General features: G+C 34.8%; 6 protein-coding genes and 1 non-coding gene across 7 annotated transcripts; 3 read left to right on the top strand and 4 right to left on the bottom strand.

Annotated features, from left to right (window-relative positions):
• Positions 1 to 451: 451 nt before the first annotated feature.
• On the top strand, positions 452 to 3,624 carry LOC110714469 (amino acid permease 2-like). The gene is made up of 6 exons (XM_021892981.1): positions 452 to 682; positions 1,727 to 1,960; positions 2,037 to 2,130; positions 2,243 to 2,603; positions 2,698 to 2,919; positions 3,019 to 3,624. The coding sequence occupies exons 1-6, from the start codon at positions 649 to 651 to the stop codon at positions 3,448 to 3,450; spliced, it is 1,377 nt and encodes a 458-aa protein (XP_021748673.1). The 5' UTR covers positions 452 to 648; the 3' UTR covers positions 3,451 to 3,624.
• TRNAK-CUU lies at positions 3,565 to 3,637 on the bottom strand. The gene has a single exon. It is a non-coding gene; the product is annotated as a tRNA-Lys (tRNA).
• A 1,313-nt stretch (positions 3,638 to 4,950) lies between these two features.
• On the top strand, positions 4,951 to 5,289 carry LOC110714398 (type 1 phosphatases regulator ypi1-like). Its single transcript, XM_021892903.1, has one exon. It carries the CDS (start codon positions 4,951 to 4,953, stop codon positions 5,287 to 5,289), a length of 339 nt encoding a protein of 112 aa, XP_021748595.1.
• An 809-nt stretch (positions 5,290 to 6,098) lies between these two features.
• On the bottom strand, positions 6,099 to 10,342 carry LOC110714038 (F-box protein ETP2-like). The gene is made up of 3 exons (XM_021892500.1): positions 10,054 to 10,342; positions 7,992 to 9,528; positions 6,099 to 7,142 (listed from the first exon to the last, which is right to left on the bottom strand). Exons 2-3 carry the CDS (start codon positions 9,503 to 9,505, stop codon positions 7,139 to 7,141), a joined length of 1,518 nt encoding a protein of 505 aa, XP_021748192.1. The 5' UTR covers positions 9,506 to 9,528; positions 10,054 to 10,342; the 3' UTR covers positions 6,099 to 7,138.
• A 530-nt stretch (positions 10,343 to 10,872) lies between these two features.
• LOC110714187 (F-box protein At2g43440-like) lies at positions 10,873 to 14,020 on the bottom strand. The gene is made up of 3 exons (XM_021892667.1): positions 13,851 to 14,020; positions 12,040 to 13,339; positions 10,873 to 11,248 (listed from the first exon to the last, which is right to left on the bottom strand). Exons 2-3 carry the CDS (start codon positions 13,332 to 13,334, stop codon positions 11,245 to 11,247), a joined length of 1,299 nt encoding a protein of 432 aa, XP_021748359.1. The 5' UTR covers positions 13,335 to 13,339; positions 13,851 to 14,020; the 3' UTR covers positions 10,873 to 11,244.
• Positions 14,021 to 16,514: 2,494 nt separating this feature from the next.
• On the top strand, positions 16,515 to 20,869 carry LOC110714579 (hydroxypyruvate reductase-like). Its single transcript, XM_021893117.1, has 10 exons — positions 16,515 to 16,647; positions 16,920 to 17,053; positions 17,573 to 17,717; positions 17,856 to 17,983; positions 18,109 to 18,180; positions 18,827 to 18,938; positions 19,038 to 19,162; positions 19,258 to 19,299; positions 19,504 to 19,716; positions 20,454 to 20,869. The coding sequence occupies exons 2-10, from the start codon at positions 16,928 to 16,930 to the stop codon at positions 20,523 to 20,525; spliced, it is 1,035 nt and encodes a 344-aa protein (XP_021748809.1). The 5' UTR covers positions 16,515 to 16,647; positions 16,920 to 16,927; the 3' UTR covers positions 20,526 to 20,869.
• A 57-nt stretch (positions 20,870 to 20,926) lies between these two features.
• LOC110714577 (stromal 70 kDa heat shock-related protein, chloroplastic-like) lies at positions 20,927 to 24,523 on the bottom strand. Its single transcript, XM_021893116.1, has 8 exons — positions 23,597 to 24,523; positions 23,246 to 23,498; positions 23,043 to 23,122; positions 22,800 to 22,942; positions 22,607 to 22,705; positions 22,330 to 22,519; positions 21,838 to 22,236; positions 20,927 to 21,617 (listed from the first exon to the last, which is right to left on the bottom strand). The coding sequence occupies exons 1-8, from the start codon at positions 24,128 to 24,130 to the stop codon at positions 21,219 to 21,221; spliced, it is 2,097 nt and encodes a 698-aa protein (XP_021748808.1). The 5' UTR covers positions 24,131 to 24,523; the 3' UTR covers positions 20,927 to 21,218.
• Positions 24,524 to 26,537: the final 2,014 nt, after the last annotated feature.

The following is a 26,537-nucleotide window of genomic DNA, read 5'->3' as shown; positions in this document are numbered from 1 at the left end:
AGCTACTACATTTTATTTTATTTCATAATTATGTTATTGACATGCAAGTTAAGGTTATTAGTAATTCACGAATATATACGTGTTTGTAAATGAATGTATATAGATATATATGTAATAATATGGTTGACATGTCATGTCATAAATTGAATGTATTTGTGGTGATTATTTTTTCTTTCAACCTAAGATCCCTCAAATTACAAGCAAAAGTAAAGTAGGTGAAAAAAACAAACTTAAGTGGATGAGAATCATGAGATTCCAAAATCCATGAAGATCAAAGTATACACAACATATATAATACATACATAAGTTGGTGAAGTTTTCCAATAAACTTGATTAAATTTAGTGGAATACAGTGTGTAACTCCAAATTATGACCCACAATAATTATCCCATATATATAGTGTTGTAACCTCAAATTAAAAGTTCTTTTACAAACAACCCAAGCATCCACTAAAATACATAATAATCATTAACAATTGAGTCAGCAAGAACTACTTTTTTTTTTTCCTCCCATTATATTATATATACTATTATATTAGACAAACCAAGATACATTATCAAAGTTGAGAGATTATTTTCTCACTAAAAGCAGCAGCGGTCTGAAACCTAACTTCTTCATACCATCAAAACTTCAGTACATAATATAACCATGAATTTTGATGATGATGGCCGCATTAGGACAGGTAATAACTTGCACTTCACTTATCTAATGTTTTCATTACTTCTTCTTTGCTTGTTAATTACTAACTTTTGTTTACGGAAAAATTAAAATTGTTAATTAAGTTTTAGTGAAGGGGAAAGCTGGGAGGTAATTTGATATTGAGTTTTAAGAAAGGATAATGTTACAGCTGATGTCTATAGATCACCTTACTAGGTTAGTGTTGCGCGTTTTTATATAGTGGAGAATATTTGTTGAACTTAACTTATTTTTATTTGAGGTGATCTAGAAAAATAGCCTTAGAAGGAAGAATCCATTACCAAAAACTTCCTTAAAACTTGGAAAGTAGAGCATTATGATTACCCCATCTAATTAAATGACATTAAAGAAAGGGATTATGTCATATAATAGAGGTCAATCTAAGAAAAATAAACAAATTGCTAATAAGTAGTAACTTTTTTTTAGGTGAGTACATGAGCACTATTTTTTTTGTAGGTTGAGTGGTTTTTTTTTTTTCCCCCTCTTTTTTAATGCACTCTGAGTCACTTGTGTGTTTCTCACCACATTCACCTTCATAGATACTGACTGGTATAAAAACTAATAATTAAAGTAAATAAAAAAGGAAAAGAGAACAAAGAAATGAAAAATAAAGTTTAGCTAATTATTCTTGATTAGCAACTCATCTTTTCCAACTTTATAGTCTTACAAAAAGTAATACTAAATAATTTATTTAACCACAACATTACATTTTAGCAAAGAAAATGTGATCATCTTAAACCTAAATAAAGAATATGTTGCGTATATTCTCTATCATGTTCAGTTTTAGATTTTTATTTCAACCCACTTTTTTACGGAGTAATTCAATACATTATATATTGTTGATTAATGGTAGCACGCACAACTTAATGCTAACAAGTAACAACTCATTGACTGAAAAAAAAAAAAAAAAAATACTCAAACAAGTAATTAAACCATGCAAGGTTACATGGACTGATTAGGTTGTACAAAGCAATGAAAGATGGAAATCTTACTAATTTCTAACATGAACAAAAAAATGTACAACTTACAGGAACTGTATGGACTGCAACAGCACACGCGGTGACAGCAGTGATAGGATCGGGTTTGCTAGCAGTGCCATGGAGTGTTGCTCAGATGGGTTGGATTTATGGTCCACTTTCTCTCTTTGGTTTTGCTGTTATTACTTACATCACTGCCCGTTTACTCTGCGACTGTTATCGGACTCCTGACCCTGTCAAGGGCCAGAGGAACCACTCTTACATGGAAGTTGTACGCGCTACCTTAGGTGATTGAATCAACATCTCACTACTATTGTATTAAAATCTTTATTAGAATGAATTATTGATGTTTAAATGTTACAGGAAAAACGGAGGTGTTCATATGTGCTTTTGCTCAGTATTCCTTGCTTTGGGGAACAATTGTTGGTTACACAATCACAGCAGCAACAAGCATGTTGTGAGTGTTTTTGCATCATAATTGTGCAATAACATTTGTTTATGCCATATTATTCTTATGCTTTGTAATACATCATAGCATTAACCAAGATTCATTATTTTACATGTTTAAGGTCTGTTAAAAGAACAAACTGCTACCACACAAAAGGACCAGAAGCAGATTGTCAACCATCAAGCAACTCTTTCCTGCTAATTTTCGGGGCCATACATATTGTACTCTCTCAACTTCCTAGCCTCGAGAAGGTGACTTTCCTCTCAGTAATCGCGGCCACAATGTCACTATGTTACTCGTTTGTTGCACTATATTTATGTATAGCCAAATTCGTGTCTCATCCCGAGCTTAGAGGCAACCTAACTGGTGTTGAGATAGGGACAAATGGACTCACTTTGTCCTCTAAACTCTGGCAATCTTTTCAAGCTCTTGGGAATATTGCCTTCTCTTACACCTATGCTCAGTTGCTCATTGAGATTGAGGTATTATTGTATAATACTTACACATTTGCTCTCTTCAATTGGTTTTAACCAAGCTATGTTGAATTTTTCTGATTAAAACAGAATTTAACTGCAGGACACGTTAAAATCGCCTCCAGCAGAGAATAAAACGATGAAGAGGGCAACTTTGTACAGCATTGCATTGACTACCGCCTTTTATGTTTCCTTGGGTTGTACGGGATACCTCGCCTTTGGTAATGAGGCTCCAGGAAATGTTCTCACTGCCTTCCATGAACCCTTTTGGCTAGTTGACCTTGCCAATATTGGGGTGGTTATACATTTAACTGCAGCATTTCAGGTACGTTACGTGTACATCTCTATTTTTATGTACCAAATTGTCGTCAAAGTTATTATATATGTAGCCTATATATATCGACCTAGCAACTACTATGTTCAGGTATTTGCACAACCAATATTTGCTTGCTACGAGAAGTGGCTAGCCATGAGATGGCCAGCATCGCCGTTCATCCACAACACATACACAATACAACTCCCAGGATACAAAACATTAAGCTTCAAATTCACGCTATGCCGGCTTCTCCTAAGACCCCTAGTCGTAGTCATCACCGTGCTAACTGCCATGATGTTCCCGTTCTTTAATGCAGTGTTGGGGCTGTTAGGGTCAATTGCCTTTTTTCCTTTGACAGTTTACTTGCCAGTAAGAATGCACATGAAACAGGTTGATCTAAAGAAAGGAGGGGTCAAGTGGTTTATGCTTCAAGGGTTATGTTTGATTGCTTTGCTTGTTTCGCTCATTTCTGCAGTGGGTTCTGTTGCTGATATTATTGATCGCCTTAAGCATACCAAGATCTTTAGTGCAAATTTATAGTTGGTTCAGAATTCTTCAATTGTTGCTAGATTAAAGTGTAAATTAAATGTATATTTCGTCTCAAAATGTATTGATAAAAATCATTATAAATGGGTGCAAAAAATATTGATTAAACGCCCACCGTGGGGCTCGAACCCACGACCACAAGGTTAAGAGCCTTGCGCTCTACCAACTGAGCTAGACGGGCTTTTGTTTAAAGAGAACTGTTTTTGTAATTTCTTTTTATGTTTTTATTCAACAGATTAAGAAACATAATCATAATTAGACAATCTGCATAATCACTTGAGTAAATTTGATGTCATCCGTCAATATATTTACCACATCTAAAATCTATGTTCATAAAAATCAAATAAGGGTTCATTAGGTGAAAAAAATGAGTTTAAAACTTTAAATAGATTACTAGGAGTAGTATCTCATATTGATTGATGAGATTATGCACTCGGATGCACTAAACACATATGTATTCACTCATAATCATGACATCACGTGAACCCTTGTGTTTTCATTTGTGTTGTACATAAATCTTCTTTTTAATGAACCGGATTCAAGTAATTCATCATGACATCAACATTACCAAGTGTTTTGGTTAGAAAGTTTGGACTTGAAAAAAGAGATTATGTGGCTTATTATTGTTATCTTGGGACTCGGGTAATGATTTCTACCTATTTCCCTTGGCCACATCAAACAAAACTTTAAGTGATGATTTTATTTTATGTTTAAACCAAACAAATGAAAAGGTAAGAGTTAGGGCATGTTCTCATTGACTGAACTGAACTGAGCTGAGTTGAACTGAACTGAAATTAATATTTTATAAGAGAAGAAAATTAAGAGCTGAACTGAACTGAAATGAATATTTTATAAGAGAAGGAAATTAGGAGCTGACCTGAGCTGAACTGAACTGAGCTGAACTGAACTGAATTTCAACGTAAGAGAACAAGCCCTTACATAATTCTTTTTTCCTTCTTATTTATTCTTTTCCTTTTTAATTTCTATATTTATACCGTCATACCAACTACCCCCTTAAAATGATTAATTGTTATACTCCGTATAAAGTTTAGGAGTAAATCGCTTAAATATGTGTATTGAAGGAGATCGTGTCCCACAAGGCCACAACCAATTTTTATACGGAATTAAGAAGTGGTTCGAAATATCTCTACTTTAATACAAATGGTGTAAAAAAGATGGTCAACCAACTCACTATTTGGTAAAGGTATGATGATCACGTGAATGCACCAAATCGTGGATATGGACTACTCGTATAAACATCCAACATTGTACAATTTGTATTCCGTATGATTTGCGTCATTCGCCAAATTGCGACTAGAACTTTCTCGTATGCAAGTAGTCGTCTATAAAATGGAAACCCCTGCATCTGTCTAAATCAAACTCATTAATCTCAATCAATTTATACAGTAACTCTTCACCAATTTCCTCTCCTCAAACCCTAAAAAAAAAATCCCCAATTCAATTGAATTCAAATTTCGTCGATCCGATTAAACGATGAGCACCAGTAGAACGGCAACACCTACAATTTCTCAAACCCTAACCCTAGAAAGCACTCCATCTTCAAATCAACAACAACAGGCGGAAACCCTAGTTCTTCGTCTGAATCGCAAGAAGAAGGTATCCTGGAAAGAAGGCACAATCAATAATGAATTTATGAACAAGAAAAGCTCCAAAAAATGCTGTATTTTTCACAAGGAGAAACCCTTTGATGAAGATACTAGTGATGATGAAGATGATAATGTTGCTGATAAATCGAATGCTGCTGATAAACAACACCATGATCATGGTTGTTGCTCGCATGAAGCTGGTTCCAGTAGTGGCGCTAATCAATAACTTTGTGCAATTGATTTGATTAATTTGCGAATCGATTGTTCTTTTTGTATTCGATTGTCAGGTATAGATTACTGGGGAGAAATTTTAAGATTTGTTGTTAAAATCTTTGAATTTTGAAATATAATGGATTAATGAGAGTTGAGATGCTATTATATTGTGTATATGATTAACAATGTTGGATGATTTAGGCTCTAAGATGTGTTGTGAGTTTTAGTTTATGAGCTTAATTTGTTCTATTTTTATGGTTAATGTTGTTTCTGAAACACCTTATTGGCTGCTGCTATTTTATGAATGAAGATAATCTGGACTCTTTTTATGTAATGTTGTTGCAATGGCCAAGATTTATTGAGAAATGCAGCTTGATTTGCTATGAAATTGTATTGCATCTAATTTGTCGAGCTTGGCTTGTTCTTATACACTCGAGTCTGTTTACTTGTTGGAACGAAGTTTTAATGAATGTGTAGTAACATGTGATCTTTAGCAACAAAGAGGTTTAGTGTATGGATTGGAAAGAGTCCATTTATGTGGTTTAGGGGGAAGAGGGGGTTGGGTTCGAGCTTTCGGGGAGGACTTGCAGTAAAGAATTTCGTAGGGCACTGATTGAAGGTGAAGTAATCTCTTTTACAAGACTAGATGCTGAAAACTTGTGACAATTATATGGTTTTATCATATAAACTTGAATTTTGCGAAGAGATGGAGGATAAATATGAACTAGCATTAGCACATGGAGTTTCATGAGTTGAGTCATAGAGATCTGCTTTGATTTCTGAATATGTGGGTGTAATTGCTATTGGATGTTTGTCGATCTTCAAGTGTCTGTATTAGTCTAGGAATTCGTCATATTGCTTGAAGAAAGAGGAACCATTTGCGATATAACTGTGGTCTGGGGTGGACTGTTGATAAAACTTGGATGAAAAAAATTTAGCTTCTTTTGTTTGCCTGGTGGCTGATTGAAGGGGACTAACCAGTGTTTCAGAAAGTTGAAAGTTTAGAAGGCGTACAGAACTACAGATATGGTTTCCAGATACAGGGACACCAGAGGCCAGAATACCTTAATTCGGAAACCATCTTTGTCAAGTTTAACGATATCCACCCAAATTCCCTGACTGGCTACCCCGAGATAGGGACCTAAGGCCCTGTATGAGTGTGTGATCTTCGTGAAAGATAGTATCATAGTCGTGGAAGAAAACAGAGCTCGGTAGCAATGTGATATAACAAGGATACTTGTGTTTCTGAGTCATGGATTAATCCACCTTTTTATTACTCTACCTAGTACATTAATATTGAACCATCTGGCACCAGATTAGATTCGGAATGATGCAGTGTGCAGAATCCTGAACACAACAGTATTAGGGAAAGTAACCCGTTTTCAAATTAACCCCAATTCCCTTAATGTCAATTATAGCTAACTTACCTCAATCAAGATTAGCAATAATGTGTACTTCCTTTTAAGCAAGTACAATTTTGTACTAATATTTGCAATCTTCCACTTCCTCAGGTTTTGAGATGAAGCCCGACTTTCTTAACAGAATCCTCCATTGTCAAATTGTCATTTACAAAATGATTTGCTACAGCCATTGAATGTCATAACAGATAACCAACATCTTACATAAAATCGACTACTCTAATAACTTGCGGCAATTTTTTTCAAATATACACAGCAATCTTACTATTGTGTGGACTGTAACAGCATAATGCACACCATAGAACCAAATAATTAAGTGACCAAGCTGATCCAATGTGTTAAATGATAATGAACATGGTCACAAATATCGAATACATAAATTTAGCAGTTACTAGTGAGCTTCTGGCCTTCTAGAACTTCAACGTGTTGGCAACTTATCAAAGCTCAACTGTAAAAGTGGGGAAAAAAAAAAAAAAAAAAAAAACACTAATCAGAGATATAGAGATGTTTCCACACAATTACAGACGAAGAAAAGACACATTGCAGAAACATGTAAGTTGCGAACATGTATCACATATGCTTACTTTAACACAAGTGTATATTTTTTTCTACAATGATCAATTCTATGCTAGAGCTAGAGATCATACACTGGTATAGCCTAAAACAGATCTTAGAATATAACTCGTCCAGTTTTGTCAACATAAGAACATGACTACACATATCTACCCTTTGCCAAGACTTGAAGAACGAGTAAGTTCATGCAAGTTAGCCAGGATTATGAACAAAAAGACTGTAAGACTATTCATTATCATTACCCATGCCCCTAGAAGGTTGAGTTATCTTAAATTTTATGCTGTACAGTCATAGCAATTGAACTAGCAGAGTGCTATATCAGCTCTCAATTTTCTTATTGAAACCAAACCTAAAGCCATCAATGCTTTAGAGCTAGTTGCATGTAAGAAATTGATAGCTCTTCCGACTAACTTCATCAAATTTCAAACTTAGTCAATTAAAAAATAAAATTTATTTATTAAATTTTTTTGAAAAAAAAAAAAAAAGAAGCAAGATCCTTGTATGCACTCAATCTGCTGTAATGCTCTTTACAATGGTGCGATCAAGTTAGATTGAACTTCACAGAAGCATGAGAATTTACGAAGTATCAGATAAGCTGATGAGGAGAGAGAGAGAGAGAGAGAGAGAGAGAGAGAGAGAGAGAGAGAGGGGGGGGGGGGGGGGGGGCAAAGAAACCACAAACTCTAGTAGTAACCATAAAGAAATTAGCCTAAAGTGCATTTACCACATAGATTCAAGAGGTTCCCAGGTAGCAAGGTTATTGGCGTGAGGTATGATAGTATCATGTACCAAAACTTTTCCATGGTCCATTCTGATCTCTCTGAATTCTTCAAGCTCAAAATCATATGCAAACAATTTATCTCTTCTCTTGAATACCATTTCTTTGGTATTTAAAGCAAAACAAGATAATGAATAATACTCATTATCCACAAAACCAAACCCCTCATTATTCTCATCACCCACATTTACATGCTGCTCATTGTCCAAATTCAAAATCTCCCCATCATCCTCGTCATCCACGTTATCATGTTCCTCGTTATCCTCATTACCATGCTCCTCATTACCCTCAATCTCCTCATTACCATGCCCTTCATCACCCACATTAACATGCTCTTCATAATCCAGATTACCATACACCACATAATCCAAACCCAAACTAGCATCAATAAGAATAGTATGTTGTTTGACCCATTTTGTTCCTTCTAACCCTTTCAAAATCCACAACTCTATGTGGTCTTTGTCCAAACCATTCACAAAACTCAAAGAACCATCCATTGCGACTAGCCTATCATACTTATCCATAGTCTTTGGAAGGTCAGTTATGAAGAAATTTTCATCATCGGCCTTCATAGAGATTATGTAATCATAACCAAAAGGACCAAGAAGCCAGTGCAAAGCTCCTACAGTTGGAATGGGTGCTTGGCCAAAATTACGAAAAATTACTCCAACTGGTCCATCAACCGCCTTCCATGATCTTGTCTGCAAGCTCAAAATCTCACAAGAAATACACCCTGATTTATCCTTGAACAAATGCACCACTTTATAAACACGCTTTGAATGGCTAAACACCAGCCCATACGACTCATCGTGAAGTTTAAAAGGAAGAGTTCCTAGAGGAAACCCTATCAACTTCCTAGTCATAGGATTCATCACAATCAATTGCCCTGGGTTTTCTTTGCTGTCAACCAAAGGCTGGTCCAAAGATGAATTTCTATACCTTCCAAGTGCTTCATGCTTAGAAATGATCAAAACCAATCCATTGCAAGAGGATACAACTGAGCCATAACAGCTCATATTAAGGTCAAGAAGCTCGCCCTTCTCATTTTTAATCTCTAAGAAATAGATGAACTTGCTTTGACGTCTACACCCCAAGCTGCAAGGGAAGAGACTAAAATTTTTGGATAAATTGAGTTGGGCTTCGGCATGGAAAGTGTTCGATCTTTCACCATAAATTTTTCTGAGTATAACTGGGGTATTTTGAGCAAGAGAATTATAAGCGGAAACAAACTCAGCACAATGGATCAGCTTATACCATGCCTTGCAAACACAAGTAAACCTCAAAACAGATTTAACTGGAAGTTTCAGAAAGATCTGAAATATCAAATCATTAGGTAAAGAAGGTGCCAAACAAGTTTGCAGTTTGGCAGCTCTTTCTTGCACTGTCTTAATTAAGCTCATCTGCCTCTTTTCAGTCCCACAATACCTTTCACCAATTAAAGAATTTCGTTTTGTTCTCATCTTTAGTGATTCAAGTGGTCAACCTAATAATTATATAACAAATGCTATCAGTGAAACAACATTAATTTTACACAAATAATTCAACAAATTAGAAAACCCACATTATGTAGGTTTAACCTAATTCACACTTCAAAACTAAAAACATAAACATACAATTACAGCCTATAATAAGCAGAATTACTCAAATACCCAAAAGAGTGTTCAAATTTCCATAACTCACTGAAACCCAAATGTAATTTCAATTATTTCATACTTCTATATCACTAACTTAGTATAGAACAGATTAATATGAGGAAAGCATAATCTAATCATGAACCCATTTAAATTTTTGAATATGATTAGATCTACAAAGTCGATAATCTGAAACAAACACAGAAGTTCAATACAAGAAGCTAAATTGATCAGTTTTTTTTACAATTTTTGATGGGGTAATTTGATCAGTTTAAAACCGTACATATTAACACAGAAAGACAGGAAATTTGAAACAAAAATTGAAAAATACAATGAAGAAAAAGAGTGAAACAGAGAAAGGAGAAGAATTTATTTACCAGATGCGAGAGATTGAAAGGGAAATGAAGGAAGAAGGCAATACGATGACCAGAGAGGGCTGCACTCCTAGTTGTTACACTCTTCTTTCTAAAATCTTCAATCGCACGCGTTGAGGGTTTTTAAGGTTACTTTTTTCCGTACCTTAATTTTTTGCTTATCTAATCTCACAAATAATACCCTAAGGTTACGAGTAATTTAGACCTCAGGTAGTAGTATTTCGTATGATCTTATATTCTTATCTGATTTAATAGTTTAATTTTACCAAAAAAGTTCTTTTACTCTTCAACAAAAAAAAAAAAAAAAAAAAAAAAAAAAAAAAAAATCTTATACTCTTCTTCATAATAAAAAAATTACTATACTCATATAGTCGTATTTTGTATGTAGCTATTTCGTATTTTTTTGTTTTAAAAAAAAACAAATACTTTTGTCGTAATTGATAGTTTGATTCGCTTGATTATAAGTAGTAATTGATAGTTTCATAGTTGCAACTAATAAGAATAATAAATAGATAAATAGAGTCTTACGTCAAGTTATCCATTGATGGTGTATAAAAAAAAGGGCTAAAGTTATGTCGCCGGGTTACCTCCCCTACAATTTATATTCAAAATATCACAGGAGCAAGTCCAAGTAGATAACAATAATAAACACTTTCATGTTTAATATTCACCATATTAATTCACTTCCTCTAGTTATATGGAGTAAGATAAGAAGTCCAACTTCACAATCACAAACTTTCATGTTAATTTTAGTCTCAGTAAACCAAAGTAATCCAATGTAGCAGGCTAGTCTTATGGGATTTCAAGTTGAAGAGCAAGACATAAAACAACACCAAGTAAACAAGTTATTCTACACCGAATATCATACAAATCAGCAAAGATCGTGTTAGCACAACTCCGCATAATACAATTTTAGATCACTGAAACAAGCTTTATATCTACATACATACTTCAATCTCTTAGTGCAACAACTTCCAAATATACAAGTGTTTATGTGGACTGCCATTACTATAATTAAACCACATAACCATAAAATCAAGTCATCAAGCTGATCCAAAGTTTCAAATAGATTATGAATAGATATGTGATGGAAAGGAGCATTATGAACACGGTTTGCTTAACGCATATTTAGATGTTCTCAAGCAGCTTCAGGCCTTCAAGAGCTTCAATGCATGGTGCAAAAAATCTTCAGGATTAACTATAGAAGAAAAGAAATAAACCAAGTCAGGGTTTGTTGTTTCTGATTCTGCAATTAAAAAGGGGATAATAATATATACACACGGCACAAACATGTAAGCAGTTAATACAGGTCCAACCTACTTAAACAAAGGTTTTTCCCCCAAGGTAAGATTCATAATATAAAGTGCTTAGGCTATGCTAAAACTGTACATCAGAGTACTAACAAAGCCATGTTTTTTTACTCAATCTGAGCTACTTATAACATTGATGATTTGGTATTGCCTAAAACAGATCTTAGATGATTAGCAATCCAGGTTAAACACCATAACAGACATGAGTCATACATCTAATCTTCAAAAGTTTTAAACTTGATAAATGAGCAAACAGCTAATTATAAAATGGTAAGTCTCATACAGAAATAGAAATACAGATATTGTAGGACTCTCCCCCATATCCTGGAAGATTAAGTCACCATCAAAGTTTTATGTTGGACTAGTAGAGCCTTGCACGGTTGCACCTGCTCTCAGTTAGTTAAGCGAAACTACAATGCTTTATATCTACATGATAGATTGATCATTCCTTGGACTAAAAACAAGTTTCAAAGTTTGTCAATTCTAAAGAAAAATAAGATCTTTGAATGCACTCAAGTTCTGTTGAAATGCTTTATGAAGCGTGCAATTGAGAAAGATGAAAACTTCATGGAGGCCCATTAATCTATAAGATTAATTGATAAGCAGAACTTCACAGAGGCGGAATTCTATTACTAGAAAATCAACATATGAGCGAGTAATTAGCCTGAAAAGCATTTACCTCATTGGTTCAAGAGGTTCCCATGTAGCAAGGTTATTCGAGTGGGGTATGATATTTTCATATGCTGTGATACTTTCATGGTCCATTTCAATCTCTCTGATTTCTTCAAGCTCAAAGTCGTATGCATACAATCTCTTTTTTCTCCTAAATACCATTTCTTTGGCATTCAAACCAAAAGAAGGTAAAGAGTACTCCTCGTTATCCACATAACCCAAAAGAGCATCAATGCAAATGGTGTGCTGCTTTACCCACTTCGCTCCTTCTAACCCCTTCAAGACCCACACATCTATATGGTCCATATCCAAACTGTTCACAAAGCTCAGAAAACCACCCATTTCGACTAGCCTGTTATACATACCCATGGTCATTGGAAGGTCTGTCACGGAGAATTTTTCATCATCAGCCCCCATAGAGATTATATAATTGGAATTAGATGGACCAGGAAGCCAGTGCAAAGCTCCAAGAGCTGAAATGTGTGCCTGGCCTAATTTATTAAAAAGCGTTCCAACTGGCCCATCAACCGCTTTCCATGATCTTGTCTGCAAGCTCAAAATCTCACAAGCAATACACCCTGATTTATCCTTGAACAAATGCACCACTTTAAAAACACCTTCTAAATGGCTATAAACTAGCCCATATGATTCATTATGAAGTTTAATCGGAAGAGTTCCTGGAGGAAATCCTATCAATTTTCTCGTCATAGGATTCATCACAATCAACCACCCTGGTTTTTCTTGACTGCCAACCAAAGGATGATCCAAAAAGGAATTACTATGCTTCATAAGTCCTTCTTGCATAGAGGTGATCAAAATCAACCCATTGCAAGTGGATACAAGTGATCCGGAACAGCTAATATTGAGGTCAATTAGCTTGCCCTTCTCATTGTCAATTTCCAAGAAATGGATGAACTTGCTTTGTTTAGCCCCTGAGCTACAAGGGAACAAACAAAAGCTTTCGGCTTGATTGAGTTGGGTTTCGACATGGAATGTGGATGGTCTTTTGCTAGCAACTCCCCGGAGTATGATAGGGGTGGTCTCAGCATGATTATTGTAAGCCTCAACAAACTCAGCACAATGGATCAACTTATACCATGCCTTGCAAACAGAAGTAAACCTCAAAAGAGATTTGATTGGTAATAAAAGAAAGACCTTAAACATCAAATCATTAGGTAAAAAAGGCACCCAAGAAGTTTTCATTTTAACAGCTCTTTCTTGTACCATCTTTATAAAATTCATCTGCCTCTTTTTGATCCCATAATACCTTTCCTCAATTAGAGATTTTCTTTTCATTCTCATTTTTCCTGATTTAAGTGAGAAAAAAACAATTAATTTCACAAATTAGAAAAAACCCCCTTTCTATTAAAACCTACATTATAGTATAAGCTTAACCTAATTTACTATTTCTAGCCCAAAAAAACATATACATGCAATTCCAATTTTTAACACAAAATTAACTCAATTAAACCAATATTCAAAAGGGTTTTCATATTTGGCATGATAAAATGAAACCCAGATAAAATTTTAACTCAGAATTGAACAGAAGGAAATCATAGCGAAATTATGAATCCATACTATTTTGAAATTAAATTAATCAATGCCATGAATGATACTATCTATACATGATATAAATAAAAAATCACAGATTATCATGATTTTTGTTACAAAAAATTAGCACATCAATGAAAAAGCAATTCATTGATCAATTTTCCCTCAAAAAAACTAATTTCAGTTAAAATGAAATCACAATAACAAGTACACAGAAAGCAAGGAACTTTGAATCAAACAACACTGAAATAGAGTAAGATTGATTACCAGTGAAGGAAAATGACAACGAAGAACAGAGGCCTGCTCTGCTTTTTTTTTTTCTAGAAAATTGACACCAACATTTCTGTGAATTGTTATTCGCCACTGATCTTAATTTATCTCAGTTATTCGGAATCATTCACTCATACAAGTCATACTCGTACGACATTGTTTCTTTCTTTTAATTAAAGAAGAGTACTTTTATATGTTTTGTCTGTTTATGGCCAAATGTCTAGTGACAAGTGTAGTAAGCATAGTGCTAGAAATGGTAATTAAGTATTTAAGTCGGGTCATATTCGAATACGCGTAGTATTAGAAATGGTTTTAAGGTATGGGGGTATGGAGAACTCATTTAAGATGGGGCATATTCGGATAAGAAGAATTTATGGTCGGATTAGTTTCACCAAACATTCAAATCAATTTTCAAATACATTACAAGTATTGTGTTGTACAACAATTACTAAAATAGTCACACTTGTGATCAAATGTTTTGCTTGTTTTGAAAGAAAGGGCATGAACGAAATGACTTTTAGGATTTATCGTTGAAATTTAGTAGCCTAAAACAACAACATAATTTGTTAAAGAATGGACTTTACAATAGATATAACAGAGTCGAAAGATAATGGACCACTCCTATTTGCTCAAACTCGTGTATCAGTTATATGACATTGACCTATGATTGACTACAATGAAAGGTATTATATTAATCAATCCTATTGTAAATAAAAATGTGACTAACCTCTAAATCATGCCCACTATAATCATTCTTATTATTTTATTGGTAAATAAGTTGGGTGATATAATACAACCAAATTAAATTAAAGAAAGTCGACGAACCTCCACCTTAAATAACTTTACCAATCTTTTTTTCTTTTCCCCAACTTTCTTCCTAACCTTAGCAATTTTTTTTCTTCAAAAAGAAATGGCATCTACTTTTGTGACCCCTCTTTCTTTAGTCTTTACCAACTTTGCTATCAGAAAAGATGAGCATGGTTAAAAGACACTATGCAATTATAACTATTTACATATGGTATAAGAAGTAGTTAATCCAAACTACTCTTCTTCTTCTCTCCTCAATTTTTGAAATTTTTCTAGTCCAAGGGCCTGTTCCGATTGACTGAACTCAGCTGAACTGAACTAAACTGAACTTATTAATTAGTGATTTTTAACTACGGATTAGTGATCTTTGATTATTTATTGATTATTTATTACTATACATATGTGTATATACAAATGTACATATTATTATTATTATTATTAATATTATTATTATTAATTATTGATGATTATTATTATTATTTATTGATTATTATTATTATTATTATTATTATTGTTATCATTATTATTATTATTATTATTATTATTTATTGATTATTATTATTATTATTTCAATTATTATTGTTATTATTATTATTATTATTATTATTTATTGATTATTGATTATTATTATTATTATTTATTACTTAGTGATTATTATTATTATTATTATTTATTATTGTTAATATTATTATTATTGTTGTTGTTGTTGTTGTTGTTGTTGTCGCCGTTGAATGAAATTTGACTTTATATCATTAGACGTAAATAAGAGCTGAACTGAACTGAACTGAGCTGAACTGAACTGAACTGAACTGAACTGAACTGAATTCCAACGGAAGAGAACAGGCCCCAAGTGGTCATTTATTGACCAACTTGGCAATTTTGGCTCCCTAGCCTACATACACCAAACTTGTGCATAATGTACCTAGTACATAATATTAGGAAAAGAGTATATTTTGTCTTAAAAATTGTATTTTTATCCATGAGAATACCTTGAATTTTGACATTGATTGTATATAGCTAGGTTAAATTTGATTTGAAAAGAAAATGATTTAGAAAAAGTATTAGTACTCCCTCAATCCAAATAATGAAATAAGTATTCATAATTTTCTTTACGTTTTAACCTTTCAATATAAAATTTTACATCAATACTCTATTACTCTGTATTTAGTATTGTAACATTTTCTAAATCGATTACTTCCTAAGTACGGAGTAGTTTTTAATGTAACATGGTAACTTTGGTGAAGAATTGAAATTAAAATTGATAAATAATTGAAAATCTATATCTATACTTAGCATTTTAAAACAAAAACCACAACTTTTTCAAATGACACGTGGCATCATAAGTCACTCATTACCCCCATATGCCACATGTCAGCTCCCTTAATATTTATATTTAAGTCTTTATAGATTCTACAACTTGCAAATTCAATTAAGAAAGTGAAGTGTTTCATTTCCATCATAATAAAATAAAGTTCAATTAATTAGTACACAACTAAACATTACATCTATTCAAAAAAAAAAAAACAAGAAAAAAAACAAAAAAAAAAAAACTACGCATTAGATAAATATATAAATTATAATAAAAATTGTCTTTTCATCTCATAGACTTTAAATATAATCTTAATTAATATGTAATTTCATATCCCACAATCTTTATGTATATATATCTAACTAAATTCCTTCGTCTTCTTTCACAGTTCTATCCTCACTCTTTTTTTTTTGTTTTCCTTTTAAGTTATAGAAATAAAGCATACCATAATTAACCCAAGTAACAACTCGTGCATTGAACGGACCAAAAAGTTAGTTAAGATCAAAGTAAAGACAATTAAAACTATTATTCCCACGTGATACATGATACGAGCAAAACCATTTGATGTTAAAAATTACGAATAAAACACAAAAACTAAGAAATAATGTTGCAGATTTGGCCGAATTATTGAGTGCGTTACCAAATTTGCTGCTTCTCCCTCTTTCAATCTTCACTCTGGTAAACTAATCAACTCTCTAATCTTTTTTTTTTTCATTTCTTTAACTAATTTTTGTAAGTTTTGAGATTCCAGGAAAATGTCTAATTAACTGCTGCTTCATTTTCTGATTATAAAGTCAATAACTTGCAACCCCATGTTAATTTATTTATTTATTTTAATTTAAATTTGGGATGAAGTAAATTCAGCTAAAAGTTCTTCAAATTGGGTTGATTCTGAAATCTACAATTTTTGTTTTTCTAAATTTGATTATGTTTGTAACAAATGTCAACAGCAAGTTCAATGGTGAATGAAGAGAAAATGGGTGGAAGTGATGAGCAAATTACTCGAGTTCTATTTTGTGGACAACAGTTTGTTGATTCTTATAATTATACCAAAGAGTATTTGAGTAATTATCCTCATATTCAGGTAAACTTTACCTAGCAGTGCTGTTGAAATACTAAAAGCTGTAGTCTTGATTCACTGATATTGAACATTAGGAATGCATTGATTTGATATTACTGAATTTTAGTATTAGACATCAAGTTGAAAGTGAATATTGCCTCAATTTTATGTTAAAGAGTTATAGAAATCGAACCCGGGTCAAGTTAGGGTTGGTCTTGGGCAATTTGTAGTATGGGGGCTTTATTGTTCATAAGGATGAAAGGGTTTGGTTAATTGGGTTCCCTGTTTACACTCGCTAATATCTTTCTTAAATTGCGTGTTCATGTGATTAGTTGCAAGTAAAAAGAAACGGAGGAAGTACACTTTTGAACTTTGATGTTGTCCATTTTGCTTCTTGCCAACATTTTGAACTTACTTTGTGCTTATAAAAATTCAACCCTCTTAGAGATGTTTAATTGTCTAAGAAGTATCAAATATGGTTGTAATACATTTAATAAGTATCTTTATGTGACGAAGTCTCTTCATGTTGAAATTTAAATGTAGGTTGATGATGTCCCTCTAAGTGATGTGCCCAATGTGATTGGCAACTACCACATGTGCATACCGAGGATGATGCGAATAGATTCAGATATTATTTCTCGTGCAAAACAAATGAAGCTCATATTACAGTTTGGTGTTGGCTTAGAGGGTATTTCTCTGGGTTTGCTATTGTTTATGTGATTCTGATAATTCTTTGTATTTTCTTTTTTCTTCTTCAGTGATTGAAGGAGAAGATGTAGAATTTAGTGCATTCACTGACATTGTGTCTGGCTTCTATTTTGAGCAGGTGTTGATGCAGATGCAGCAACAAAACATGGAATTAAAGTTGCTAGAATTCCTGCAGATGGCACTGGAAATGCTGCTTCATGTGCAGAGATGGCAATATATCTGATGTTGGGCCTTTTACGAAAACAAGTAAGCTATTTTTGTTTATTGGTCTACAAACTTCATTATCCATAAGGAATTTTATAGTCTCGTTTCTCTGTGGATTTTTCATCTGCCAGTCTTGTAGCTAAGCTTCCCTTGCTAACATTTTGCAGAAGGAGATGGAGATTTCAATAAAGCTGAAAAAACTTGGTGAGCCTGCTGGTGGAACTTTATTTGGGAAAACTGTGAGATCCCCTTTCCCCCCACCTCCCCTTCCCTGGCTATTGCTGTGTTATTAACTGTACCAAAATTTTTGGATTTTATTGTTTACATCTTCTTTGCTTACTTCATGTATGATTCAGAACTTCTAGCCCCCCCCCCCTCCCCTTTTTTTTCCTTTTTGATTTTTTTGAAAAGTTTGATAGTATCTGAACATCATCTATGTTGTTTGACTGAAAGAAGACAACTGATCGGTAATCATTAGGGCTAATATCAAAATTCAATCTTAAAGAATGATCGATTGATCTTCATGTGTCAATACAAATGGCAGTTTAAAATTCAATCATGAAGAATGATCAAGTCATCATATTTCATCTCAACAACGAGCTCAGAAATGAGTGAAAAATTGTCCCAAACCCTAGTGTGGCCAGGTGAAGCTTGTTAATAGTGTTATTAGTGTAGTAGATTCATTTGTAGGTGTCGAGTCAGATGGCTGTAGTAAACAGACTCAGTGAAAAGCTTGTTTATCACTCTGGATTTAGATAAAGGTCTTTATGTCAGCAAAAGTTGTCAAGAAGATTGTTTGGTATTTACTTCCTTGTTTTAATCTAATTAGTTGATTTCTTCACTTAAATTTCCAAGCTAACATGAAGTGCGTATATGCTTAAACAGGTGTTAATTTTGGGTCTTGGGAATATTGGGCAAGAATTGGCAAAGCGGTTGAGACCATTTGATGTTAAAATCCTTGCAACAAAACGTAGTTGGACCTCTCTTCAAAAAAATGGTTTGACTGTTATTGCATTTGTGGAACTAACTACTTAGGTTTCCAATTATGCTCTTATTTTTTACGATTAGGTGTCATGTGTAAATTTTATATCTTCAGGTTCTTCGGCCCAAAATGATTGTGTTGCTGATTTAGTTGATGAGAAGGGTAGCCATGATGATATATACAAGTATGCAGGCATGGCAGACATAGTTGTTTGTTGCCTAAATATGAACCGTGAGACGGTAATGCTACTCAAATATATTGACTTGATTGTACTGTCGAATTCCATGTTGTCTAAGAGAGGTGCTGACCAAGGTGTATCTTTGCTAATGTTTAGGCTGGTATCATAAACCATTCATTCATGCAGTCCATGAAAAAGGTGTGTTTTACTTGCCTTAAATTCAAGTTGGCTAATCCTTTCCCCTTTAGCATGTCATGGTTTTCTATAGAGAAGCAAAAGATCTACAATGAGAAACTTTGAGCTCGACTAATTTTTTAAAATGTCTTGGTGTTGATTAGATCTTTTCCCCAGTGTTCATTTTGATGAAATCCAATTGTTTTGGCACTTTCACTATGTATGCAGGGGGCCTATCTGGTAAATGTTGCACGTGGAGGTCTCCTAGATTATGATGCTGTTGCACAAAGTCTCAAGTCTGGCCATTTAGGAGGCTTGGGTATTGATGTGGCTTGGACTGAGCCATTCGATCCCAGCGATCCAATTTTGCAGTTTCCAAATGTTCTAATCACACCTCATGTTGCTGGGGTTACAGAATATTCCTATAAATCCATGGCAAAGGTATGTAAATCTCGGGCTTAAGATTTTAAGATAATAATTAAAAGCAAATCAATTGTTATGAATATCCTTGGGAATTCTCTAACTTCTCATTCGATATTACCTAGTCACGCATTTACGATATACTTGCTGTGGGGATAACCTAAATTTTTTTTGTCCGAAACTATAAATTTTCCGATGAATGAGTTAGATATTAATGGTTGTAAACTGTCAATAGAGTGTACAGTGTACAACGTTGAGTTCTTAGTGGATGGTATGATTGACGTGTATACATTCATGTCAATTGTCAAACACTGCAAGTCATTGAATGAACTACAGCTGGTGATCTGGAATCAAGTTCTGTCACATGCTAAGATCAACTGCTAAGCCTAGAATAAGGGCCTCAGGCACTGGTATCCAAGGGTCTGATGTTCATATGTTGGCTTGGATGCATATCATGTATTCATTTCATGAATTGAAAAGATGGTCCTATGAGGATCCCCTTACATGTGTTGTGATATGTTGCGGCTAGGAAAATACATAGAGATTTCACTGACTCACTATCCCAACGTTGTTGAAAGTGAGTGTAGGCCTCTTATGCATAAATTTGTGTTTCCTATCATTTCATGACCATAATTTTCAGATTTGTTGTTCTTTTGTTTTTAGAAAAAGGATAGTCTCCATTTTCTAAGCTTAACTTCAAAATAGTCATGGATATTCTGGTACTGAATCTACTGATTGAACGATGGACAAACATGCAGGTGGTTGGCGATACTGCTCTTCAACTTCACAAAGGGAGCACAACAGCTACAGGAATACAATATGTGAACTGATAAGGCTCATCATCAAGTTACAGGTATAACCTCCTGTCCCCTAACTTGATCAATTGTTAGGCGAGGAGGAAGAGCAAGGAGAATGATATTACTCATTTATTGTTTCACTAGAATGCAGTTAGAATTGTTGCTTGCCCTGTAGTATTTTTTGTGGATTGGTGGGGTGGTTTTTTTTTGGATGCTCCCATTACTTTGTATTGAGGCCTACCTATGATGTTAAACACATTATGGTCTTATAGGCAGACCTTCATTGGTGTAATCTCACTCTCTCTGGGTTATAAAAGGAATTTAAACTGGTCAGTGGATACTTGTTCTTGAATAGTGCAATAAATTAATTTTGGCAAGATTTCTGTAGAAACATTTGGCATCAATTATTAAAAAAAAATTATAATTCTGCTAGCTTTTCAAATAAACCTTTTCATTTTATCTTTCGGAACAACATTATTTCAAATCATCCAAAATTTACAAGTTCTCCTAATTCTACTGATAAAGTACAACACAACTCAAGTAAGGATTTCCTCAAGAAATATTTTTGATTTTGAGATAACTTCTAAGATCTCCTGTAATCTTATGCACGTCATTGGTATACCAAGATGGCTCATAAGTTAGCAGGCGAATGAACACTTGTAAGGCTGCAGTATATATAGTGAGCTGAATGGAAATGCTTTGCAAGATAGCCTCCTCATTTGCTATCTAGCTTTCGCTAAAATCAGCATCTATGACATCTCCATTACCATCAGAACTGGCTCCAGTGGATTCAGTCGAATCAGCGGGTGTTCCTGCTGTAGGACCTGCCCCAGCCGCTCCTGGTTGACTGTACAAAGATTGCCCCATCTGCATTACTTCCTGGTTTACTGCAGCTATGGCATCCTTAATCTTCTGAGTAATGCCACCTTCCATAGCATCCTTAAGGTCTTTTAGTTTGATCTCAACCTTCTCCTTTACTGCTGCGGGAATTTTTTCTCCCAACTCCTTCAGCTGCTTCTCGGTTTGATACACTACAGAATCAGCTTGGTTTTTGGTGTCAATTGCATCTCTCTTCTCCTTATCCTCTTGTGCGAACTTCTCCGCCTCTTGAACCATCTTTTCCACCTGCAATAATCATTAATTCACATTAATATCATTCCAAACAGCTTTGCTGCTTAAAACCATATTTATAGTTCTAACCAATTATTTTTAGGTCAGGTCATTTTCCAGCAACTCTATTTTCAAATGTAAATCAAATATATGTCTATTTCAACATAAATAAGGACTTTTGCCTCTGTACAAAAAAAGTGATGAAATAATTAGAGGAAGTGACTCAAAAACATACCTCATCTTTAGGCAAAGTGCTAGCACCAGTTATAGTAATGTCCTGTTTCTTTCCAGTTCCTTTGTCAACAGCGGTGACAGAAAGAATTCCATTGGCATCAATGTCGAACTTAACTTCGATTTGGGGTACCCCACGCGGAGCTGGAGGTATCCCATCTAGTCGAAAGCTTCCAAGTGATTTGTTATCCCTCACAAACTCTCTTTCTCCTTGAAGTACATTAATCTCTACACTTGTCTGCCCATCTGCAGCAGTTGAGAATACTTCTGATTTGGAAGTAGGCAGTGTCGTGTTTCTTGGAATGATCTTTGTCATAACACCACCAAGTGTCTCCAACCCCAAAGACAATGGTGTTACATCCAATAAAACTATGTCACTTACATCTCCAGCCAACACACCAGCCTGAAATTATTGACCGCCATTTGGGAAGGAAGAGTTAAACCACAACCTACACCAAAGACTCGTAAATTCAATACTGAATGAAAAACTACTTACCTGAACAGCAGCACCAAGGGCTACTACTTCATCAGGGTTGACAGTGCAATTTGGGTCTTTACTTGTCATCTTTTTCACAACATCCTGTACAGCTGGTATCCTTGTTGATCCACCAACAAGGATAACTTCGTCTATGTCTTTAATCGATAGTTGTGCGTCCTTTAAAGCAGTTTCGACGGGTGTCTTCAATCTGCATAATTTAAAGCAGCCTGTTAGTAATCAAAGCAAAGTGACACAAGTTGAGCAAATAATTACTTTAGTTTTCTGAACATTATACCTGTCGAGCAAGTCTGAACATAACTCTTCGAACTTTGCTCTTGTGAGGGTTGTGTCAATATGTTTTGGGCCGTCTTGTGTTGCAGTAATGAAAGGTAAGCTGTCAAAACACACCATTGATGATCTTAGTATAATCTGAAATGATTTCTAAAGGCACAACCTGTGTAAAAGTATGATACACTTATAATACTTGCCTAATGCTTGTCTGAGTTAAGGTCGAAAGCTCAATCTTTGCCTTCTCAGCAGCCTCAGTTAGGCGCTGAAGAGCTTGTCTGTCATTCCGAAGATCAATACCCTCATTCTTCTTGAAAGTTTCTGCTAGCCAATCTACCATTCTCTGCAGCAGCAATTGCAAACAACTGTATCATTTCACTGCACAAGATCAAAGAACTAATTAAAGCTAACACATCAATAGGCGCCGATTCCTTGTTTCCTACCTTATCAAAGTCATCGCCTCCCAAATGAGTGTCACCTGATGTTGATAACACCTCGAAAACTCCATCTCCAACCTCAAGAACTGCAAAAGGTAGAAAGAGTTGCAATGTAAGACAATCTGATGTACTGCATCAAATTTACTGCAGAAGGCTGATAAATGCATAGAATTTCTCACAATCGGAGTCATTTGCTTTGAGAAACTTACCCGAAACATCAAAAGTACCACCTCCAAGATCAAAAACCAAAATCGTCTCGTTATTCTTCTTCTCAAACCCATATGCTAATGAAGCAGCAGTAGGTTCATTGATAATCCTAAGAACATCTAAACCAGCAATTCTACCAGCATCCTTAGTAGCAGTCCTCTGAGAATCATTGAAATAAGCCGGTACAGTGATCACCGCCTTGTTAACACTATCATTCAAGAACCTTGATGCATCCTCCACAAGCTTCCTCAACACCTGCATTATTTTTCTCACATACACAGCATCTCATTCAGTAATTTAATTTCAAAACAATGCAACTAATACGAAAAAACCGAAAAATGAATTAGTAGTACCTGAGCAGAGATTTCCTCAGGAGAAAACAGCTTGCCAATAGCAGGACACTCAAGCTTAACATTCCCATTATCATCCTTGACAACTTTATAAGAAACTTGCTTAGACTCCTCATCAACCTCTCCCATCTTCCTCCCTACAAACCTTTTAACCGAAAAGAACGTGTTCTCCGGGTTAACCACCGCCTGTCGCTTTGCAATCTGACCCACGAGGCGATCCCCACCCTTGGTGTAAGCCACCACAGAAGGCGTGGTGCGCTGCCCTTCAACATTAGTTATGATTGTTGGTTGTCCTCCTTCCATAGCTGCCACTGCGGAGTTTGTCGTCCCTAAGTCAATCCCCACCACCTTCTCACTCACCACTCGTAAACCACCGGACCTTCTAGATTGTCCTGGAATATTCCCATTTCTTCTCTTAGAGCTAACAAGTACTGAAACTCTGTTGTTCCTGAGTTTTTGTCCTAGGAAACTACTGTTGTTTTTGTTGCTGGTTTTTCCTAGGATGTTGATTTGTGCTGCTGCTGAGGTTGTTGCCATGATTATTGTAACAAGTTTCAGAAAATCTGAAAAACAGAGAATTTATCAAGTTTTTTTTTTTTTTTTTGATTTTTTTTTTAATGGGTTAGGTGAGAGAGATAAAGATGATCAAGTTATAAAAAGGAAGTTTTGGAGGGAGAGTATTCTAGAAGGTTCTTTTGATCTCCACCGTTGGATTGGGTGGGATTGAGATGCAAGAGTTTGGTGATCGTTGGATTTGGATTTTTTAATATTATAAAATTTGTGGGTTTAATTTTCTAGTAAAGTCCAGGACTTTCTGTAAGATGGAAATGTGGTTTGTAAATGAATGTATGATGAGTTTCTGATGTTGACTGTTGATGGATGAGTCAAGAGTGTTTGTGAGTGATTAGAAGTTGGATTTTGCCATTTTGGATAAAGGGAGTTGGAGGGGGAAGCACCTAGAATTGGATTTTGGCTGTTTTTGGTATTGTGTCATGGCTTGTGGCCCTTTTGGGCCTTTTTCTCGGCAAGGAAATCAGATATTAATATAGACTCTAATGATCGAGTCGATTTTATGATTATGTGTTCAATTGATAAAACTAACTCATATTTCCGTAACTAATATAGACCCAAAATTGAATTAAAAGGATCGTCATTCCAATTATGGTCCAAGAAAATTGACCAAAACTTATTTTAATAACCCATTTGCTAACACTCCGTAACAAACATGGAGATGAAATTGAATTGAGATTACATTGATTCACACCAATGTGTTTTCCTACTAAGAATTAAGAATCTTTATAGGTAGAGGTGGATAATTGAAAGCTTTCAGGGCTTGGAGAAAAATGAAATTCATTTACTCCTTTTTTCTTTTTAATACTGTATTTGTAATTTTTTTTTTATTTTTTTTTTTACAATGGTAAGAAAAAAAAAGGAAACATTAGGAAACCCCCTCACGAGGGGAATTCCTAGTGTGTCGGAAGAAAGGATGGGAAATAAAGAAGAATTATTACAAGGGACTATATCCATACTATCACTAACTAAATGACCAACATTTGCTATCTAGTCCGCTGCTTGATTTGCCTCTCGAAAGATGTGACGAATGCTATAGTTATCGAAATCGCTAAGAAGTGAACAAATGTCTTGAATAATAGGATCAATTTGCCATGGTGCTGACCAGATGCCATTAACGGAGTTGATTACTAAAAGATTATCACCTTCAATTTATGATGTTTTTGATCCCACGCTCAAGAGCAAGAAGAATGCCTTTATGAAGAGCCATGGCCTCTGTTATGAAAACCTTGGTGGTGCCGAGGTTGAAAGCGCGAGCTCCTGAAACTGCCCCACTACTGTCTCTGATGAGAATCCCTGCTGCTGCTGATTGTTGAGCACCGAACCATCAAAGTTGAGTTTGTAGAAATTTGTTGGTGGCGCCTCCCAGGAAACCATGATAGTGTTTGTTGGAGAATGAGAAGGAGAAGATGAGGATCTCCGAATAGGAGATCCCGATGAAGAAAAGGTATCGGTGAGAATTCTGTAGTGCCACTAATTGAACGCAAATTGCGCTCGGTGGAAAATTCTAGGAATATCAAAGGATTCTTGGCGGAAAATTATAGAATTTCGCTCTTTCCAAATACTCCAAATAAGGAAGATAAATTTCCTAATAGATAGTTTGTGTTTTTTTAAACCTAAAAGTGCTTCAACTAAATCAGTGTAGGGAACTCTACAATCCAACCAATTCTTAACTAAGGTATGGTTTCAAACATCTTTAGAATGAATGCAAGTGAGAAAAAGATGGTTCACTGTTTCGCTATAAATATTACATAGACCACAATCACTAAAAGGAATTACGTTTCTTTTGTAAAGGGTATCACGAACGCTTAGACTATTATGAAGAATTTGCCACAAGAAGATTTGGAGCTTAGGAGGGATATCTAATTTCCATATCCAATGATGTTCCCATTTATCATCAAGGCCAAGATTATGGGCAAGCCATGTGGCGGATTTTACTGTAAATGTGCTAGACGAAGTAAGACCCCACACCGGCATATCTAGCATCGCGCTGCTAGGTAATGGAATTCCTAATATTTGAGAAACGATATTGTCTGGGAGAAAGTAGCTAGCATAGCTTCTGTCTATCCCATTGTTTGTTGGGGAGAATGAAGTCTGAAACTTTTGTGTCTAACTCAACTTGATTAGGATCCATACGAAGTAGTTCAATTAAGCTTTGGTTGGTTACCCAATTATCAATCCAAAAGTATATATCCATTCCATTTCCAATCTTCCATCGAATTCCTTTTCTTAAAATTTCCCGTTGGGCAAGGATTTTCCTCCAAATATAAGAATCTTTAACATTTGGAGTGCATTCAAAGAAGGATTTATTACATAGATATTTATCTCTAATGATTTTAACCCATAGACTATTAGGTTCGGAGATAATTTTCCA

The sequence above is a fragment of the Chenopodium quinoa genome, unplaced genomic scaffold (genome assembly GCF_001683475.1).
Source record: "Chenopodium quinoa cultivar QQ74 unplaced genomic scaffold, ASM168347v1, whole genome shotgun sequence".
Lineage (NCBI taxonomy): Eukaryota > Viridiplantae > Streptophyta > Magnoliopsida > Caryophyllales > Amaranthaceae > Chenopodium > Chenopodium quinoa.
The sequence above is the reverse complement of the archived record's forward strand: the minus strand, read 5'-3'. Positions and strand labels throughout refer to the sequence as shown.

Coding starts and splice junctions, on each gene's coding strand:
- LOC110714469 (XM_021892981.1), top strand. CDS start 649: ATGAATTTTGATGATGATGGCCGCATTAGGACAG. Junction 2,131..2,242: donor ACAGCAGCAACAAGCATGTT/GTGAGTGTTTTT, acceptor TACATGTTTAAG/GTCTGTTAAAAGAACAAACT. Junction 2,920..3,018: donor ATTTAACTGCAGCATTTCAG/GTACGTTACGTG, acceptor TACTATGTTCAG/GTATTTGCACAACCAATATT.
- LOC110714398 (XM_021892903.1), top strand. CDS start 4,951: ATGAGCACCAGTAGAACGGCAACACCTACAATTTCTCAAACCCTAACC.
- LOC110714038 (XM_021892500.1), bottom strand. CDS start 9,505: ATGAGAACAAAACGAAATTCTTTAATTGGTGAAAGGTATTGTGGGACT.
- LOC110714187 (XM_021892667.1), bottom strand. CDS start 13,334: ATGAGAATGAAAAGAAAATCTCTAATTGAGGAAAGGTATTATGGGATC.
- LOC110714579 (XM_021893117.1), top strand. CDS start 16,928: ATGGTGAATGAAGAGAAAATGGGTGGAAGTGATGAGCAAATTACTCGA. Junction 18,181..18,826: donor GAACTTTATTTGGGAAAACT/GTGAGATCCCCT, acceptor ATGCTTAAACAG/GTGTTAATTTTGGGTCTTGG. Junction 19,163..19,257: donor TAAATATGAACCGTGAGACG/GTAATGCTACTC, acceptor GCTAATGTTTAG/GCTGGTATCATAAACCATTC.
- LOC110714577 (XM_021893116.1), bottom strand. CDS start 24,130: ATGGCAACAACCTCAGCAGCAGCACAAATCAACATCCTAGGAAAAACC. Junction 22,706..22,799: donor TTAACTCAGACAAGCATTAG/GCAAGTATTATA, acceptor GTGTTTTGACAG/CTTACCTTTCATTACTGCAA. Junction 22,520..22,606: donor TGTTCAGACTTGCTCGACAG/GTATAATGTTCA, acceptor TAAATTATGCAG/ATTGAAGACACCCGTCGAAA.